The following is an 18119-nucleotide window of genomic DNA, read 5'->3' as shown; positions in this document are numbered from 1 at the left end:
TAGCCTATATGTCTCAACCCTTCTGTCACATTTTCTATCCTTTTCTTTCTGTGCTGCACTGATTTCCTTAAATCAACCGTTCAACTCATAAGTTCTCTTTTGAGCTGTTATCCACTACATTTTTTAACCTATATATGGCATTTTTACTCCTAGTTTTTTAACGAATCTCCATACCATATACAGATGGAATTTTTAATTTCAATGATTATTTTTAACTTTGTATATCACTGTGAGGTCTTTTCAATTCTACCTCCCCTCTCTTTTCTTTACAAAATAATGTCCAAGTTTTGATTTATAGCTTATATGGCTGCCTTTATCTCTTTAAATATTTCTATAATACTTAAAAAATTCCTTTCTATAGTTCCTTAGGCTTGAATTCTTCCTTTTGTTGAAAATTCTGTCTCTCTAATGGTTATGGATTTCTATTCACACTGTATGTTTTTTAAAAATATGAACTTGTATTCAGGAGTTTTGTTGAATGGCCCATATTCTAGCAGGTAGAATCTCTAAGTGGTTTCATGGCTGTTTTTACAGAAGATTCATGGGTGTCACTGGTTCAGGGCTCATTTTATCTAAGTTTCTTGCTCTGTTGTTGTTGTTCAGTCGCTAAGTCATGTCGGACTCTTTGGGACCCCATGGGCTGCAGCACTCCAGGCTTCCTTGTCCCTCACTTTCTCTAGGAGTCTGCTCAAACTCATGTCCACTGAGTCGGTAATGTTTTCCTAACATCTTATCCTCTGTCGCTCCCTTCTCTTGGCCTCAATCTTTCCGACCATCAAGGTCTTTTCCAATGAATCAGCTCTTTGCATCATTTGGCCAAAGTATTGGAGCTTCAGCTTCAGCATCAATCCTTCCATTAAACATTCAGGGTTGATCTCCTTTAGGACTGACTGGTTTGACCTCCTTGTAGTCCAAGGAGTCTTAAGAGTCGTCTTCAGCACCACAATTTGAAAACATCAATTCTTTGGTGCTCAGGCTTCTTTATGGTCCAATTCTCACATCTGTACGTGACTAGTGGAAAAACTGTAGCTTTGACTATATGGATCTCCACTGGCAAAGTGATGTCTTTGCTTCTTAATATGATGTCTAGGTTTGTCATAGCTTTCCTTCCTTCATTTTCATGGCTGCAGTCACCATCCACAGTAATTTTGGAGCCCAAGAAATTAAAATCTGTCACTGCTTCCACTTCTTCCCCTTCTATTTGCCATGAAGTGATGGGACTTGTTGCCATGACCTTAGTTTATTGAATGGTGAGTTTTAAACCAGCTTTTCCACTCTCCTCTTTCACCTTCATCAAGAGGCTCTTTTTTTCCTCTTCACTTTCTGCCATTAGAGAGGTATCATCTGTATATCTGAGGTTGTTGATATTTCTCCCGGCACTCTTGATTCCAGCTTGTGATTTAACCAGCCTGGCTTTTCACATGATGTACTCTGCATATAAGTTATACAAGCAGGGTGAAAACACACAGCCTTTACGTACTCTTTCCCAATTCTGAACCAATCAGTTGTTCTATGGAAGGTTCTAAGTGTTGCTTCTTGACTTGCATATAGGTTTCTTAGGAGACAGTTAAGGTGGTCTCGTATTCCCATCTCTTTAAGAATTTTCCAGTTTGGTGTGATCCAGATTTGCTCTAAATTTATGCCAAACCTGGGAAATTTGGTCCACAACTCCTCTTCCAGATTACTAAAACCCTCATCCCCTATGATATGTATCTGGTCGGGAAAGCTCTATGAGTTTTCTTCACTGCATCATCTTCTCTTCATTACTAAGATTTAGAATGACTTCTTTTTTCTGGCACTTAGAATTTCTTTTTACCGCCTTTTTTATACTATACTTTACCCACCATTCCTGTATAGTTGGGGTAGAAAGGAGAGGCTATTGGTATCATTTTAGTCTTCTATCTTAGGGCATAACATAATATATTTGAGGGAAAAGCTGTTCAAATTTGCAGGCCTGCAAAAATTTTAAATAGCCTTAAAATAAAAATTGGTATTGATTTTGTTGGATTTTGGGGTGGGGGTTATACAAACTCAGACACAGAGTCACTTTATTCACAAATGTCTAAAGCTGAAAGTGCTAAAACTTCCCCTAGGTTTCTGTTACACTCTAACACACCTCACAGTCAGTAAATTCTGAGACCTAATCTAACCCCCTGCCATGCTCTGATGTTCACACAGTGGGAGGTGGGGAGACATGTTTTACTGGACCTCCTTGCAATTGGCAAAGAAAAAAACAAAAATCGGGGACCAAAAAATGAAAAATTAAAGGCAGAGAGTTCTACCAATTAAGCACAAGTACTCTGAGACTGTTTTTAGAACACATTAAGAAAAATATGAGTAAACTAAGTGGGCCTGGGGCCCCCTGCAGCCAGAAAGAAGCCTGTGTGAGTTCTCTGTGTGAGTTGTTTTCCTGCTACATCACCTTTTCCTGCAAGTGCAAGTTATTCCGCAGATGTTCCTTCACCTCTTCATCTGTGTCCTTCTGTGGAAAGAGATGTGAAATTTTATTCCTATAGGTTACTATGGAAACGTAAAGTGGGGTGCAGGGATGTACTAAGAGTTTTGCTGGGATCTTTACTACAAGAACAGAATAAGAGAACCGACAGAGTCTTATCTGAAAGAGCATGTGCTGACTCCCAAGCCAGCTGTAAAGATGATGGTGTGCTGTTTCCATGCACCTTGGCTTCTGTTCATTGATCCCCAGGGACGGAGGGCTGAGCACAGATCACCACCACCTGTATTAAATGCTCCACCAAAGCAGATGGGTGACTTACATAGCTGTACCGTGATTTCGCGAGGGAGATCAGCTCCTGATCGCCTGGGGTGCACATATTCAGACCAATGGGCAGCATTTTCTTGAGCGCAGCCACGATCAGGGAGGTCTGGATGGAATAAAAGTCTCCCCTCCGCTTTGTCTTCTTCCGCTCCTGGTCCTGTCCTCCCGACTAGGAGATGAGGTTGAAACAAACAGAGGAGCTCAATGACTCTGAAAGGCACTGCCTCACCTCGGAGGCAGCCTGCCTCCTGTATAGGTCCTCCCTTGTATAGGTCGGGCCTTTCTACATTTCAGAGGACAGTAAAGGATTGTGATACACAAAGCCAACCAAAGGGGCCATTCAAGGCCAGCCCTGATGCTAAGCCTTCTCCTTGTGCGCATGCTCACGGAACCACGTGACCAGACACACAGCACCAACACCCACGGTCTCTGCTCGCTTGCATCTGGATGGAATGAACAAGTGGTGTTCTTACAAAAAGAGTGATTTGCTAACTGACAAAATGATGGCAGAAAAGAACTGAGAATCCTGATGGTGGGCAGCAGTAAACAAGTGAGACAGCATCTACCCTAGAATACTAGCTCCTGGCCAGGGCTGGAGCGAGCATTTTGGGGCACAGGCATCCTACGGTCCGCAGGAAAACGAGACCGTGCAGGTTGGTAGGGCTGCTCTGGGATCTGGTTGGGGCAAAGTTAGGAGGAACAGTGCAGACAGATGAAGAGGAACCGCCCCAAGTCTGGGAGAGTCTGCCCTCCTTTGGTTACACTTTCTGGACCCTTTCTGGGGGCGTTTATCCAGTGAAGTGGGAGGTTTGCAGGAAGAGGCCAATGCACTGGGCTGTGGCAACCCCAGGCAACCAACTGAGGGCCCTCCGCACCCACAACAGAAGGTGGATATGGGTGGGCTTGCCCTGCCCACGTGGTACCTCACTTGCTGGACTCTGCCCCAGCTGAGTGGGCTCTTGCTGGAAGTGAGGAAGGGCTGGGAGGCCAGAGGCAGAGATTGAAGTCAGGGTCCATGATGGGGGAGAACTGGGGCTTATTAGAGCTTTTGCTTTATGAGGTGCCTGTGAGTGTTTGCAGCATCCTGGTGATCGCACAGTGGTTTCCAATGACACAAACACTCCGCACTCTGGGAGCTGCTGAGAGGCCAAACCCCTCCTTTGAAAATGGCATGTAGGACCTGGGGCCCCCCCGGCTGGAGTAGAATTTGCTTTCTGGAGGATTGGTTTTCTGAGAGAAGACCAAGTAGGGTCAGAATCACACTGCCGTAGTGCCGACCTGTTTGCTTTCCAAAGTGTGATGGAGGAGTATTATTAATGGATACTCTCAAAACTGAGGTGGCTTCTTTTATCCAGCTTGTGGTGGCTAAGCCTTCAAGTGGTTACACCGCAGAAATCACAGTGAAATCCCTGGCCTTTAAAACCCAGTCTGACCACATACTGCCAGCCAACTCTACTTGGGTCTGGTGCTGGAGAACAACAGGTCAGATCCAGGACAGCAGTGGGAGCCAGCAGTGGAAGAGGGTGGGGTTGAGGCAAGATACAAAGTGTCTTGTATTCTAGACACACAGCTGGAAAGCTGATTCCTACAGAAATTCCTACCTTCACTGAGAGCTTGCTGGGTTCCTTAGATGTTCTAGTATCAGGTATAAAATTCTACAGGTTGTGCCTAAGGCAAAACTTTTAAGTCTAAATTACCCTTGAAAATACCTCAAATTGTCCATAAAGAATAGAACCCAGTTATATATATGTGTGTGTGTTACGTGTATAAATATATAATGAAGTATAGGTACATGGACATTACCTAAGAGGTAAATAGTAACATGCATATACAATTAATATGCAAAATTGTGGACTTGATATACAATTTAAATAATTTCTTGCTCGCTATTTTCTTTGCCCAATCTCATGTTGTTCTAACTATAAACGCTGCATATATGATGTGGCTCCAATGTGCCTAGTATTTAGATAAAGCATTTTTAATCTTCCCAACAATGCTGAGATAACAAGAAGTCAGTTATATAAAGGGGAACATGATGCTCAGGGGAGTTAAGTGATGTTTTTCCAAGGACACACAGCAGTTATGAGTCCAGGCCAACATCCAGACCGACATCTGCCTGGCCATGGCTCCATTTTTCTTTACCAAGAGCCGCACATGACCTGGTTCCTGCACATCTCCCTGTCTCTGCTACAGACCTGGTGCAAAGGTCTTGGGATGGTGGCAGCAGACATATGTTAATGGAGAGAAAGAGAAATACTTCCAAGCAATAACCTGTGTAGGATACTAGAAAACTGTCCCAGGGTTTATTCCACTGGGTGCACATTTTATGCAAACATGGCTATTTCAAATCCTTGACTTTAGTCCTTGGAAAACTCTCTGACTCTTTGGAGGCCTGCACAAGAGCCATTCATGTATAGAGTGGAAGGGCTGGGACCACTAACAGTAGGTAAGAGGAGTGAGGCTCCTGGGCTTTCGGCGCCCTGCTCAGCATCCCTATCTCTGTCAGTGTGCTGGCTGCGGAGTGGGCAGCTGGGAAGGGAGCAGAGATGGCAAGGAGACCTCGGATAGGGCGAGGCTTGGCTGGCTTCCCCGGCTTCCCCATTCCAAGGGTGGGTAGGCCTACATTCACTCTTTGACAGGCAGTTGTCTTCCCTGGAGCAGGCCTGGGGGACCTCCAAGTGGGAAAATCCATTCTGGACCACCCCCATGGTGATCACAGTGCAGAGGGTGGCCAGAGTCTGGCACCTCTAATGCTAGGACAGAAAAGACACGTCATGCATTTGACCTGTACCTTTACTTGCATGGCCTGTGTGGAAAGATAAGAGAAAAGAAACAAGGAGAAGTCAGTCAGTGAAAGCAGGGGTCCAAAGCATAAGCATGTTAGTCACAGCTCTTCCACCCCCATTCCTCAGCCAACACGACAGAAAACCAACCACTCTGGAAGCCAGTTGACCATGGCATGAAGAGGGGGCGGGAGGTTAGGATGGAGGTTAATTGGATCGAAAGGACTTACACCCAGACCAAGCAGTACATCATCTCAGAGACCAGCATTCCAGAGTGTGTGACACACAGACCTAGATGGTCTTCAGATCTGGCCACCCAAGTGACTCTTTAGATTTCATGCCTTCTCTCCTCCCCACTCCGTCCTGTCACCTGGGTGGGCTGCAGACAATCTGTCACATAACCAAAGACCCTGATTTTCTTTCTTCCTTCCACCCACCGCATTATCACCACCAGATCTGTGGTTACAAAAAGAGTGAGGAGAACTGAGCTGAGGGGCCATGTATGTGCTTCCCCTAAATAAATGTTTGCTAAAAACCATACTCTAGGAATATCCAAAGTGGTTCAGGATCACCTCAGACCCAAAGGATGGGGCATCTCCCTTCTTGTGCTGTGACCTTCAAATATACCTTAGGTAAAAGGCTCCTACATGCTATAAGTTCTAATTTTATTCTTTTCCTCACAAATTGCTAAGATTAGTTAACTCAGTGCATTTCCCTAATACTTGAAATTCTCTCTCTCATGCATGCTCTCTCTATATATTTTATTTTTTTTTAATTTTAATTTATTTTTAAATGTTAGCTGAAATTTTTCATTTTACAAACAAACCTAGAAATTCCTATACCTTCAAAATCACTTCATTTCTGCACACTTAATCACTAATAGTTTATGATCAAATAGCTGATTTGTGTGTGAAATTAAGGAAAAAACAGAGACTCTTAAGGGAAAGGGAGTTGGAGGAGTGGAGGGAGGCTTCGGAACTAGGGCAGAGGTGTGTGATCTGAAGCGCTCATTCCCAGGGCGAGGGTAACAGAGGTAGAGACCAGTCAACTCTACATTGGATAATAGAGAGAAAGATGAATTTCCAGAAGCCAGTCTGAAAATGAGAAAGTGTGTGTGTGTGTGAGAGAGAGGGAGAGAGGACAGAGGAGGAGGGAGGCTGGTAAGAGGAGAGAGAAGGACAGAGGAGTGAATGGAGGGGGCAGGGAGACAGGAAGTGAGGGGGGAGGCGGGGTGGGGGCTGGGTGGCGGGGGAAAGGCTGGAGAAAAAGAAAGGGAGAACAGGAAGTGGGAGAGAGAAGGGGGCAGAGGGACAAAGAGCACTTGAACTGTACAAGTGCAAGAACAAAGGGAATACAGATGAAAAAAGGGGGGGATGAGAGAGACAGGTGAGTGACCAACTGGGGGTCACTGAGGAGGAAGAAGCAAGCTCACGCGTCATTCTGCATACCCTTGAGGAGCATAAAGACGTCTTCTCAGCATGTCCCTGTCCTTCTCAATACGCTGAAATCACACTCACACGGTGGAGTGGCTTTAAACAATGAGGCACCCTCACATTCCCTGCATCACAACCCTTTTGTTTATAATCTTGGTCAAGGAACTGACATTTCTTGGGCTAAATGTGTTCTAACTTACCATTCCCCTCCGAGGAAGCTGTTGCCACCTTTCCAGAAAACAAAACAAGTTTAAAAACAAAACAAAAATCACATACTCAGCTCAGCTATGTACAGCTTGACATATCCGCAAACCGGTGTTATATAAACAAAATATACAATGAGCTCTCCTCAAAATGTGCTTTCACTGCTGGAAAAAGGACTTATCTTTGAACTGACCTTCCATTAATCAAGTGTGAACAGTGTGGCCCACTGTATATTTTTTCCACTTCCTTTTTGTCTGCAATGGCATGTGTGGTATGTATGGGCATGCAGCTTTCCAGCACACATCTCTCTGCCATATGCACTGAGGCCAAGATCATTTATACAACACCAGAATTCAATTAAGAGTGGAGATGAAAGCAAGCACAGGTGACTATTCAGATCAGGTAGAAGAGAGAACATCAAATTTCAGGGTGGCAGTGGGGAGTCAGCTGATACTAAAGAGAACACTCCCTCCCCATCCTCTCAATCCATACTTTTACATCCAAAAAATACCAGAAATAGCTATGGGTTACTGTTTTTTGGAGGCATGGTATCTCCCTATCTGAAATAATGTGCTGCATTTATGTAATATTATTCAATTCAAGAGATGCATTATTTAAAATTTACTTTTTAACAGGGCATACTAGCAGAGCTGGGAGAAGTCAGGCAGTAAGCTCAAGCCCATTCTACAAACTGGTAAACTGGGATCCAGAGAAGTTAAGTGAATGATGCAAGGCCGTCCTTATACTCATCAGCTGGGCCAAGCCTGGGACTTTTCTTTCCTTTGGTATCTGGTTCCCTTTACTTCTAACACTTTGTGTCTCAACTGAGGCAACTGGAACAATATGAATATTTGTTACCTTGAGGAGTACAGCAAATGTTATTTAACATCCAGGGAGTGTCCTTCCATCCATTACACTGTAACTTTTACCCTTTCCAACATCACTCAGAAAAAAACTGGCATCCAATGTCAATGGAAATGAAACAAATGCATGTGCTCCTGTGGACTAACCTTACCAGTAGGGAAGATGTACCCAAAGACCCTGATTTTCTTTCTTCCTTCCACCTGAATTCTGATTCTGACCATCTTCTGACAAGGCTAATATACTCTTTTCCTCATTCAATGATGTGAATGAACAATTTCAGGTTAGTTTGTTAGTAGGTTAGTTTTAAAATATCATTGTCACCTCATCTCTTTCCAAGCGTAAACCCAAGGACCCTGAGTATCTATGCATCACCAGAGGGTTAAGATATCTTTGCCATTTCTGCTTATCTGGGATCCAAATCCCTGTATCAGAGTCATTTCCTTTGCTTTGTTGCCATCCGCTGACAATAACAATGGATGCTACCTGGTTCCACCAAAGGCCAAATTATCTACCCCCAAGTTGAAGGAAGCAAGGAATCTGAGCATCAGTGACTTTCTGTAGGTGAGCAGCGTCAAAGGAAAGCTTGCAATCACTGTAAGAAAAGTCTTCAGAGGAACTGAGGGACAGATGCCCAGAGATCAGGAGTCTGAAAATATCCTTTCTCCTGTACCTCACATAAGTAGCTGTTTGCCAGAAGTTAAATGCAAAATAAACTCTGGAAAATCAAATAAAAATTATCTAAAGCACAAAAGGATACATCTTACGTAAGATCCCTTTGCAGCAAAGATTCCTCTTGACTGTGAATATATATATACCTAATCTCTCTGCATTGTAAGTGCACAACTTTATTTATCAAACTTTACTGACCAGCAGACATCAGATTCTAAACTCTGAGAATAAATTTTTGGATGCTGGAAGAAGTGTTAATGTCAATATAGCTTAAAGATGGAAGGGATGCAAAGTTCAGAGTGACTGCAGCTGACCAGAGCTAGACCAGAGCTAGCTCGTGAAGTTTTGGGTGCTGAAGTTTTCACTTTTGGTGTCATACCAGTCCCTGGTCTGCAGCTGTGCATACAAAGATCTTCTATTGCAAATGGTTATTTGGAAAGATGCCCCAAGGGCTTCACTATCAACCCATGACTGTCATCTTCCCAGAACTGATTCTCACTTCTGAGAGGTCCCCATGCAACCTCCACCTTCCTGCTTCTCAAAGGCAGCACTGTACCAGCCATGAGAGATGGACATCTCAGGTGTCACACGTCACACACAGTTGACAATACAGTCAACCCTCATCGAGGGACACTTCTCAGGGGAAGAGAGTTCAGGTAAGCTACAACAGCTGGGAATGAGACAGCACCTTTAAGTCAGCCTTGCTTTCGTGTATACCCCTGAAGGAGTGTGTCTGAGAATTCTCTCCCATAAGATGGAGAAGCTTCCTTGTACAGAACTGACTCAGGAGGAGCAGGGGGGCCAGATCCCCCTGCTCTATTTTTGCTGTACCCCGCCCTGTAGGTGACTGTTTTCAGACAGATGTTTGGAATGCCCTCTTTCAAACATTTCCTATAGTGGGATGGACAAATGTTTGGGTTTCTGAGTTCAACGTGTATGGAAAATAAATAGAAGGCATTAAGAGGTCAGCACAGCTGAAATAAAGCAGTTATTAGATGTTCTGGATAGGAGGAAAATGAGTGCATTGTAAGAAAATGTGCCAACCACATCTTCGAAGCAAAGTAATGTCCTTACAGCTAATTAAAAGGTGGCTCTCGGCACATGTATTTTTGTAGCTTTTCTACACAGGAAGTACTTCTACTTTAAAACAAGTAAGAGCAGCTCTGGTTTTGCAGACCTCTCCAATGCCTTAGGCAAGTCTTGAAACAAACTTTAGACACACAAAGCAGCTACTTATTATCAAATGTAATGCTCATGCTTATTTGAGAGCAGTTTCTTCTGGCTCATTCTCAAAGAAACAACAGTGGAGATTGTTGGTTTTGTGTGGTTTGACCTGAACGCAGTAGGAGCTGATCCCTTCACACATCCAGGATATGTAGCTTGGTTCAAGGCTGGAGAGCCTTTGGGATTGATTTCTATGGACTTACTTTCAACATCTTGCTTTTGCTGTCTCCAGTTAAAAATGCCAAATTATTAATTTCGTTCTGAATCACAAAATTTTGCTCTTCCCTCTTGAAGTTCTGAGTGGGGGGAACAGAAAAACAAACATTACAAGAGAGTTTTCCGAGGTGTGTATACCTTGCACTGCTGACTCCAAGCCAGGGCCCCCGTGTGTGCTTACGTGAGATTTACACCACAGGATGAAGATCTCTGCCACCATGCGGAAGAGCTGGTCAGAGTCTGCATCAGGGCTCTTGAGCCAGTTAGATCTGAGGCGAAAGATAAATGAATATGCATGTGGAATTCATCAGTGATCGAAACAGTCACACTCTAAAAATTATACCAGCACCAGATGTACACATTTATCCAGATAAAACTGCATCCTCACCAAAGGCATTCTTCAGACAGGCTAAGAATCAATATACTCCTCGCATGCTTAGATATAGACATGCAATTGTTGTAGGTATGTTTGAAGGACCTACAGTAGTCATTTCTATTTTACTAAAAGATGCCAGGATTATCTCAGCAAACAGACATTAGAAATCAACATTTCAGAATGGTCAAAAGTAGGGTTTCTTTGGTCCTTTGAACTGAAGAGATGATTAGAGTTACACTCTAAGTTTTGTGACTAGCCTCCTTTAATCCACAAGGTTAGCAAGATCAGGAAAGTCTTGGTCACTGTGACATACAATCGTATCGTAGACATCTGTTACTGTCAAGCCTCTGAAATTTTGAGTACTCTATAAACAGTTCAGGCCTCACCTATTTTCCTTTCAAAGTCACTTTTATGAATGAAATCTGTAAGAATGTTTTTGAAGTGTACAGGCAGAGACCAATACTCCTATGCTCTCTGAAATGGGTTGGAAATTCCCTATCTAAAATACTAGCCTAGGTTAAGAAATTTCACGGTGGTGACAAGAAGGCTAAACTACCATAGAATTTAGTCACTTCCTAAAAGTTGTCTTGCCTGTAATCATCTTAAACATTTGAATTAAATTATATTTCGAAAGGGGTGGGTGATTTGCCACTTTCAAATATCTGTGTAAAGTAATACATAACGAGTTAAATTGTCTATCATCTTTCTTAAAGAAAACTGTGGCTCTCATGAATGGTTTAAAAAACTCCATGTCCCTTGGTGCCTGCAGGGGAATAGCTATCCAAAGCCAGTTCCCTATACCTGGGATATCAAACTGAATTGTCCTGAGTTGCCTGTACCTTCTGTCCATTCTGCTCATTACTAGAATAAGGAAGAAAGTAAAGACTCGTAAGGCCAAGACCACCTGTGGACACCTCTCTCATCCCCTTAGTTCCTTACTGCTTGAGTTCTAGCTTCATGAATGTGTCTGTTTAATCCTTCTTGTTTTCTACTTCAACTAGCCTCTGTTTTATAGATAGATACTACAGGTGATCTGCCCCACATTTATTCTCCTCTTCTTCCTTAGGAAGAAACCCCCATTTGACCCTGGGTGGCCCTGTGTGCTGCTAAGATCACATTACCCAGCCTCCCCTGAGGGACACCTGTGGAACTACACTCTGATCGATGAGCTGGAAGAGGAAGTTGTTGGATAAGACTCCTGGAAAAGCTCTCTAAAAAGCATCAGATAGCTGAAGGTGCCCGTCTGCTTTTCTACTTCCTCTCTGGGATGAAAATATGACAGCTCAAACTCTAATTGGCATGCTGCACCGTAAAGTAACTTTGAAGATGGATGTCAACGTTAAGGACAGGAAGCGAGAAGAGAGGGTTTCTAATGAGGAGCAACAACACTGGCCATGGATTGGCTATCTCTGCACTTCTTTTATGTGTGAGATTTAACTTCTACTTTAAGCCACTCTATAAGGTATCCATCACTAGGGGCCAAATGCAATCCAAACTTGAGGCTTGAGATTGGTAATGCTTTTTGATTTCTTTCATATTGATTTTTCAGGAGCGCCTTTTCAGAGTCAAGTGTCAAGTTTTATCAGAAGTACCAGCTGTTCCTTCTGCCGAGTTCTGGCTTAAATGAGCTTTATAGACTTGCCCTATGCCTCTAGTGGGAAGAGACGAGGGCATGCATCCTACCCTGCCGAGGAAAAGTCCAGCCACAGGGAATGTGACCTGTAGGAACTCTGAAAACAAAATATCAGGTGAACACCTGCTCACAGAAGAAAGCAGCAGCTTTGGATACATTGGCTTTCAGCTCAGTGAATTTTGTTTTGAACATCCTTCTCGCAAGAGACAGATTTTTTCCTTTGTCTTTAGTGAGGGTCCTTCTTCAGGTTCAGAATGGTGGGTCACATGAACCCGCCATTAAATGCTTTCTCTCAGGCACATAAATTCTCTGCTCCTCTCAACCAGACTTAAGACTATTTGCAGGAGGACAGAAGATTCCAACCTTGCCTCTCCATTTTGTCTGAATCTTTTCCTACCCCCAAATGAAGTAGCCAGGCTCTGTCCCCACCGCTCCTAGCCTTCCACAGAACTCAAGATCTCTCTCAACATTCAGACAACTGATCCTTTTGGAGGTACTTAACTGATCTGTGGGTTTCTTTTATCATCGGCTCTCTGGGAAATGCAAGACTGTAGGTGGGGAAGAAGGTTGGATTTAGAGGTAAAACAGAAACAGAAAGCAGGAGAATAAAATCTTGGAGAAAGGCAAGAGTGACAGAGTTAGACTGCTATTTTCAAAATGACAAGTCATCAGGTTTTTGAAGAAAGTAAAGCCAGTTATCAGGTTTTGAAAGAAAGTAAAGCCATGCTCCTGTATTCACGGTCAGGTTGTCTGACTAAGCGGTAAGAGCTTATCTCTGCCTTGCCCCTGAGCCTTTTGTCGAGGATTCAGCCTGAGGCAGTCACCGCACAGGATTTACCTGGATTCCCTTCAACAGTTTGAGAGATGAGCTTTCACTCCAAATCGCGCTAAAGCTGTGCGTCTCTGTTCAGAGTGTCTCTGATTTCCAGAAACGAAGCTGAGAAGCTGATTTGTGCAGAGAGGTTTGTTGAACCTATGTTGATTTATAACCTCCTGGCCTGAGGAGATGGAGCCCTGAATCACCAGGCTATGCCCACAGCATGCTTGAAACTCTTGCTCCTTCGGGGTCATTTTCAGGCTGATCACTGACCCACCGAAGCTTCTCTTCAGATGTCAAAGACACCTGACACTGCTGTGACAGGGCTGAAGGAAGTACAAAGATTTAAAACAACAAGAGAAAACAGGGGAAGACAGGGCAAGATGGCGCTCATCAATATTTAAAGAGCTGCTTAGGGAGAGACTGGAGTAGTTTTGTGGCTCTAAAGAGCAAAAGCTGAGCCGATAGGAGTTATAGATCGAACTTAAAGTGGTTCAAAGTTGGGGGAATTGGATGAAGGCAGTTCAAGGTATAAACATCCAGTTATAAGACAAATAAGTCCTAGGGATGTAAGGTTAAACATGACTCATCTGATTAACACTGTATGTTACATGAAAGTTGTTGAGAGTAAATCCTAAGTTTTCTCATTACAAGGAATAAAGACTTTTTTGTCTTTTATTTTGTACCTGTGTGGGATGATGGATGTTCCCTCAGCTTACTGTGGTAAGCTTTTCATGATGTATGTAAGTTAAACCATTCTGTTGTATACCTTACAGAGGGCTTTGTGTCAATTATGTCTCAATAAAACCAGAAGAACAAAATGAATGAGAAGGAGTTGAAAAAAATGACTTGAAATGTCTGAAACTAGAATGGGAAGGTACACACAGGTCCAGCTTTGTCTGTTGTCCATAACCGTGGTGGATAATGAGAGGTGGGAAAGGCACCACTAGGAAAAAGGAAGGGGGTATTTATCTGTCCAGTTAGATGAGCTGACCTCTATATTCCTGCCAACTCCTCAACCCTGTACTTCCAAGCCAGCCAATTCTTTAGGGTGAAGAAAGGACTCGAGGAAGGTACAGGCACACACGTAGGAAGGAAGTATTTATAAATGAGGCTCAGATAGCCCTAATGCTCCCTGGTGTTCAGGGAAGAACGGGTTGAAAAGTGGGGATGAATGAATTAATGATGATCTCAAAGACTCTCTGACATTGTCAATTTTAGCAACTTTCAAATACTACGTAAGTAGAACACACTCTATCTTCAGTCTTGATCGTCAGTAGTGGCAAATGCAATTAGAGAGCTATTTCAGGAGCAGTCTTACCCTACTTTCATTCTTGCTTTCACCTCAGACTCTGACAAATTCCTTTGCTAACCTGCTAACATAATTATGTTATCGGAAATGACTCAAATGATGACCCTGAGAGCAGGATTTCTTTTGAGAAAGTGAGTAAAATTGCCCATAGATAGTTAAGGAATTATATACACACATATACCTATATACAGTGTGCATATGTTTATTCTGCAAAGCTAAATATAAGTAATCTTAAGTAAATATTTTAAATAGTAAGTATAATTTACCTTATGAAATAAATGCTAAAATAGGCATATCCAGACCTATTCCCTGCCCATGACAGAATGGTATACCACTCAAAAAGTTAGCAGTGTTCCCCCAAATGTCTCCAAGTCTTTTCAGTATCTACGATGGGGTATTTTAAAATTAAACCACTGCAAACTTCCATTTTAGGTCTTGAAGCTTTGGGAAGGTGTGGTATAATAAAGTATCTATTTGGTCTTTGCCTTCCACTGGGACCAGCTGTTCTTTGTTCCTTTGCCTGCTCATGAACATAAGGTTCCTATGCTTGCATTTCCTCCTTGTTGTTGTTTAGTAGAAAAGTCTTTGCAACACTATGGACCACAGCACACCAGTCTCATCTGTTCTCTACTATTTCTCAGAATTTGCTCAAAATCATGTCCCTTGAGTCAGTGATGATCTAACTATCCTTATTCAGCTTAAATTCCATGATCAATGTTTATAATTAGCCTAGTATATACACCTTCATGCCCTAACCCATTTTTCTTCCATCAGACTCATTTTGCAAAACCCCAACCCTGGTTAAGTCCAGCTCTCTACCTAGTCTCAGCCTGTACGTGGCGGCCAAGTTGGCTGGAGAAAAACACAACTTGCTGATGGTCCCACTTTAAATCCATGACCACAGATCTCAAGTGGGGCCACTGATGCTGCCTTGCAACCATACCACACTGCCCTGGTCCATCCACTCCCCCCACTTGCCCCAGCCATTGCCCCAGACTGTCTGCTTCCTCCTCAACCCTCCAAGTACATTCTCCCCATCCTCCCTCTCAGTTGATGTTCTTGCTTCCTACTTCACTGAGAATGGAAGCAACCAGAAAAGGACTCCTACAGTCTGCCAGCCATAATACATATGGGCGTGTGCACGTGTGTGTGTCTGTCTGTCTGTGTGTCTGCCAGCAGCAGCACCCGGGCACCCTGCCCTCCTGCCCGTCACTGTAGATGAACGATCTCAGGCTGATCCTCTGCCTGTTTGAATGCATTGCTTTAGAAATTCTCTCTCCCTCTTACATCATCAATTTCTCTTCTCTCCATTGGCTCATTCCCATTCATAAAGAAACAAGTTGAAAAGTCTCCCATCTTAAAAACTCTCCTCTTGAACCTATTCTGCATCTAGCTAGCAGCTCATTTCTCTGTTCCCCTTTATAGTGAAACTCCCTGTGGGACTTCCGTAATGTTCCAGGGGTTAAGAATCTGCCTTCCAATGCAGGCTACGTGGGCTCGATTCCAGGTCGGGGAACTAAGATCCCACATGCTGTGGGGCAACTAGGCCCACACACCACAACTAGGGAAGCCCACGCACTGCAATGAGATGGCCTTGTGTCCCAACAAAAAAACCTCATGCAGTGCAACTAGAGAAAGCCAGCATGCTGCAAAGACCCAGAACAGCCAAAATAATTGAAAGAAAAAAACACCTCCCTGAACAAGTTGTCTGTAGCACTATCTCCAAGTCTTTTTCTCCTATTCTCTTCCAACCTACTCCAAAGAGGCCTTCAACTCCATCACTTCATTGAAACTGCTCTTATCTAGGTCACCAATCATTTATTCATTATTCTTTCCTTCTGGAAATCCTTTGTGAAATCGGTACCTAGGACACAACATGCTGTTGCTTTCCTCCTGTCTCACTGGTGGCTTCCTCTCAGCCTCACTCGCTGGCTCCTTCTCTCCCACCTGACCTGTGTACAAGGGCTCAGTCCTTGGAACGCTTCTCTCCCCCTCTCAAGCCTTTATTTATCTCATTCAGTCTCATGGCTCTCAAAGACCACATACCAATATGTAGGCAACTCTCAAATTCTTAGGTCCACACCAGAGTGAACTCTGGACTCATATAACTGCCCACTTGACATTTTCATTTTTATATTGAAGAGGCAACTCAAATTAACATGTCTGAAAGGGATCTCTTCATCTCCCCCTAAAAAAACTTCCATACCCACAATCCCCTCCAACTTAATTGCTGGGAACTCCCACCTTCCATTTGCTCAGAATCATCTTTGACTCATCTCTTTTCTCTTATTTCCAGTCTGCACGTCCCAAAGGCTCTACCTTTAAGATGTTGGGTCCAGAATCTGACATATTCTGTCAACTTTCATTGCTACCAGCCTGGCCCCAGCCACCACCAACTCTTTTTTTTTTCCTTTTATTTATTTCTTTTTTCTTCTTTTTTTTATTTTTATTAGTTGGAGGCTAATTACTTTACAATATTGTAGTGGTTTTTGTCATATATTGACATGAATCAGCCATGGATTTACATGTATTCCCCATCCCGATCCCCCCTCCCACCTCCCTCTCTACCTGATCCCTCTGGGTCTTCCCAGTGCACCAGGCCCGAGCACTTGTCTCATGCATCCAACCTGGGCTGGTGATCTGTTTCACCATAGATAATATACATGTTTCGATGCTGTTCTCTCGAAACATCCCACCCTCGCCTTCTCCCACAGAGTCCAAAAGTCTGTTCTGTACATCTGTGTCTCTTTTTCTGTTTTGCATATAGGGTTATCATTACCATCTTTCTAAATCCCATATATATGTGTTAGTGTACTGTAATGGTCTTTATCTTTCTGGCTTACTTCACTCTGTATAATGGGCTCCAGTTTCATCCATACCATTACACGCCAGTCAGGATGGCTGCTATCCAAAAGTCTACAAGCAATAAATGCTGGCAAGGGTGTGGAGAAAAGGGAACCCTCTTACACTGTTGGTGGGAATACAAACTAGTACAGCCGCTATGGAGAACAGTGTGGAGATTTCTTAAAAAACTGGAAATAGAACTGCCATATGACCCAGCAATCCCACTCCTGGGCATACACACCGAGGAAACCAGATCTGAAAGAGACACGTGCACCCCAATGTTCATCGCAGCATTGTTTACAATAGCCAGGACATGGAAGCAACCTAGATGCCCATCAGCAGACGAATGGATAAGGAAGCTATGGTACATATACACCATGGAATATTACTCAGCCATTTTTTTTCCTTTTAAATTGTAGTAACATCCATGTCAACTTACTCATTAGCAACATTTAGTACCTTCACAATGTTGGACCACCACATGACTAATTGCAGAACATTTTCAGGACTCTGAAAGGAGACCCCAGGCCCAGTAAACAGTGGCTCCCATCCCTCTCTGCCCCAGTCCTGGCACCACGAGTCTGCTCTGTCAACTCCAGATCACCCTCAGCCCTTGACTGGGTCACTGTGAGCCTCCCAGCCGGCCTCCTCACTCCCTATATTTGCCCTGATCCCTCACCTCAGCGCTTGAAGACTGAGTCAGATCACATCACAGCTTAGCTTCAACGCTGCACCAGCCTCTCATCTCACTCAGAGGAAAAGCTCTGTACTCTCGGCTCCGTGGAAAGAAACTGGCCTCTCTGACATCTCCTGCTGCTCTCCCCACCCCTCAACTCCTCTCTCTCTGGCCTCCCTGTGATCCCCTGAGCATCCCCACCCGTCCCTTCCTCAGGGCTTGCACCACATGTTCCTTCTTCCTGGGAACAAACCTCTTCCCCAGATCCACATGGTTTCTGACCTCACCTCCT

The 18119-nt window shown here is 43.7% G+C and overlaps 1 protein-coding gene across 13 annotated transcripts in view; it reads right to left on the bottom strand.

Moving 5' to 3' along the window:
• The window catches only part of RYR3 (ryanodine receptor 3), a 548224-nt gene that overhangs the window by 47421 nt on the left and 482684 nt on the right, over window positions 1-18119 (bottom strand). For all 13 annotated transcript variants that reach the window (XM_043919301.1, XM_043919310.1, XM_043919307.1 and 10 more), the window contains exons 68-71: window positions 10351-10438; window positions 10157-10249; window positions 2775-2945; window positions 2423-2482 (exon numbers count right to left, since the gene is read on the bottom strand). In XM_043919301.1, coding sequence (XP_043775236.1) covers window positions 2423-2482; window positions 2775-2945; window positions 10157-10249; window positions 10351-10438 — 412 coding nt within the window. The remainder of the gene's footprint in view (window positions 1-2422; window positions 2483-2774; window positions 2946-10156; window positions 10250-10350; window positions 10439-18119) is intronic.

This window comes from Cervus elaphus, chromosome 12 (genome assembly GCF_910594005.1).
Source record: "Cervus elaphus chromosome 12, mCerEla1.1, whole genome shotgun sequence".
Classification (NCBI taxonomy): Eukaryota; Metazoa; Chordata; class Mammalia; order Artiodactyla; family Cervidae; genus Cervus; species Cervus elaphus.
This window is presented reverse-complemented; position numbering and strand designations above follow the sequence as displayed.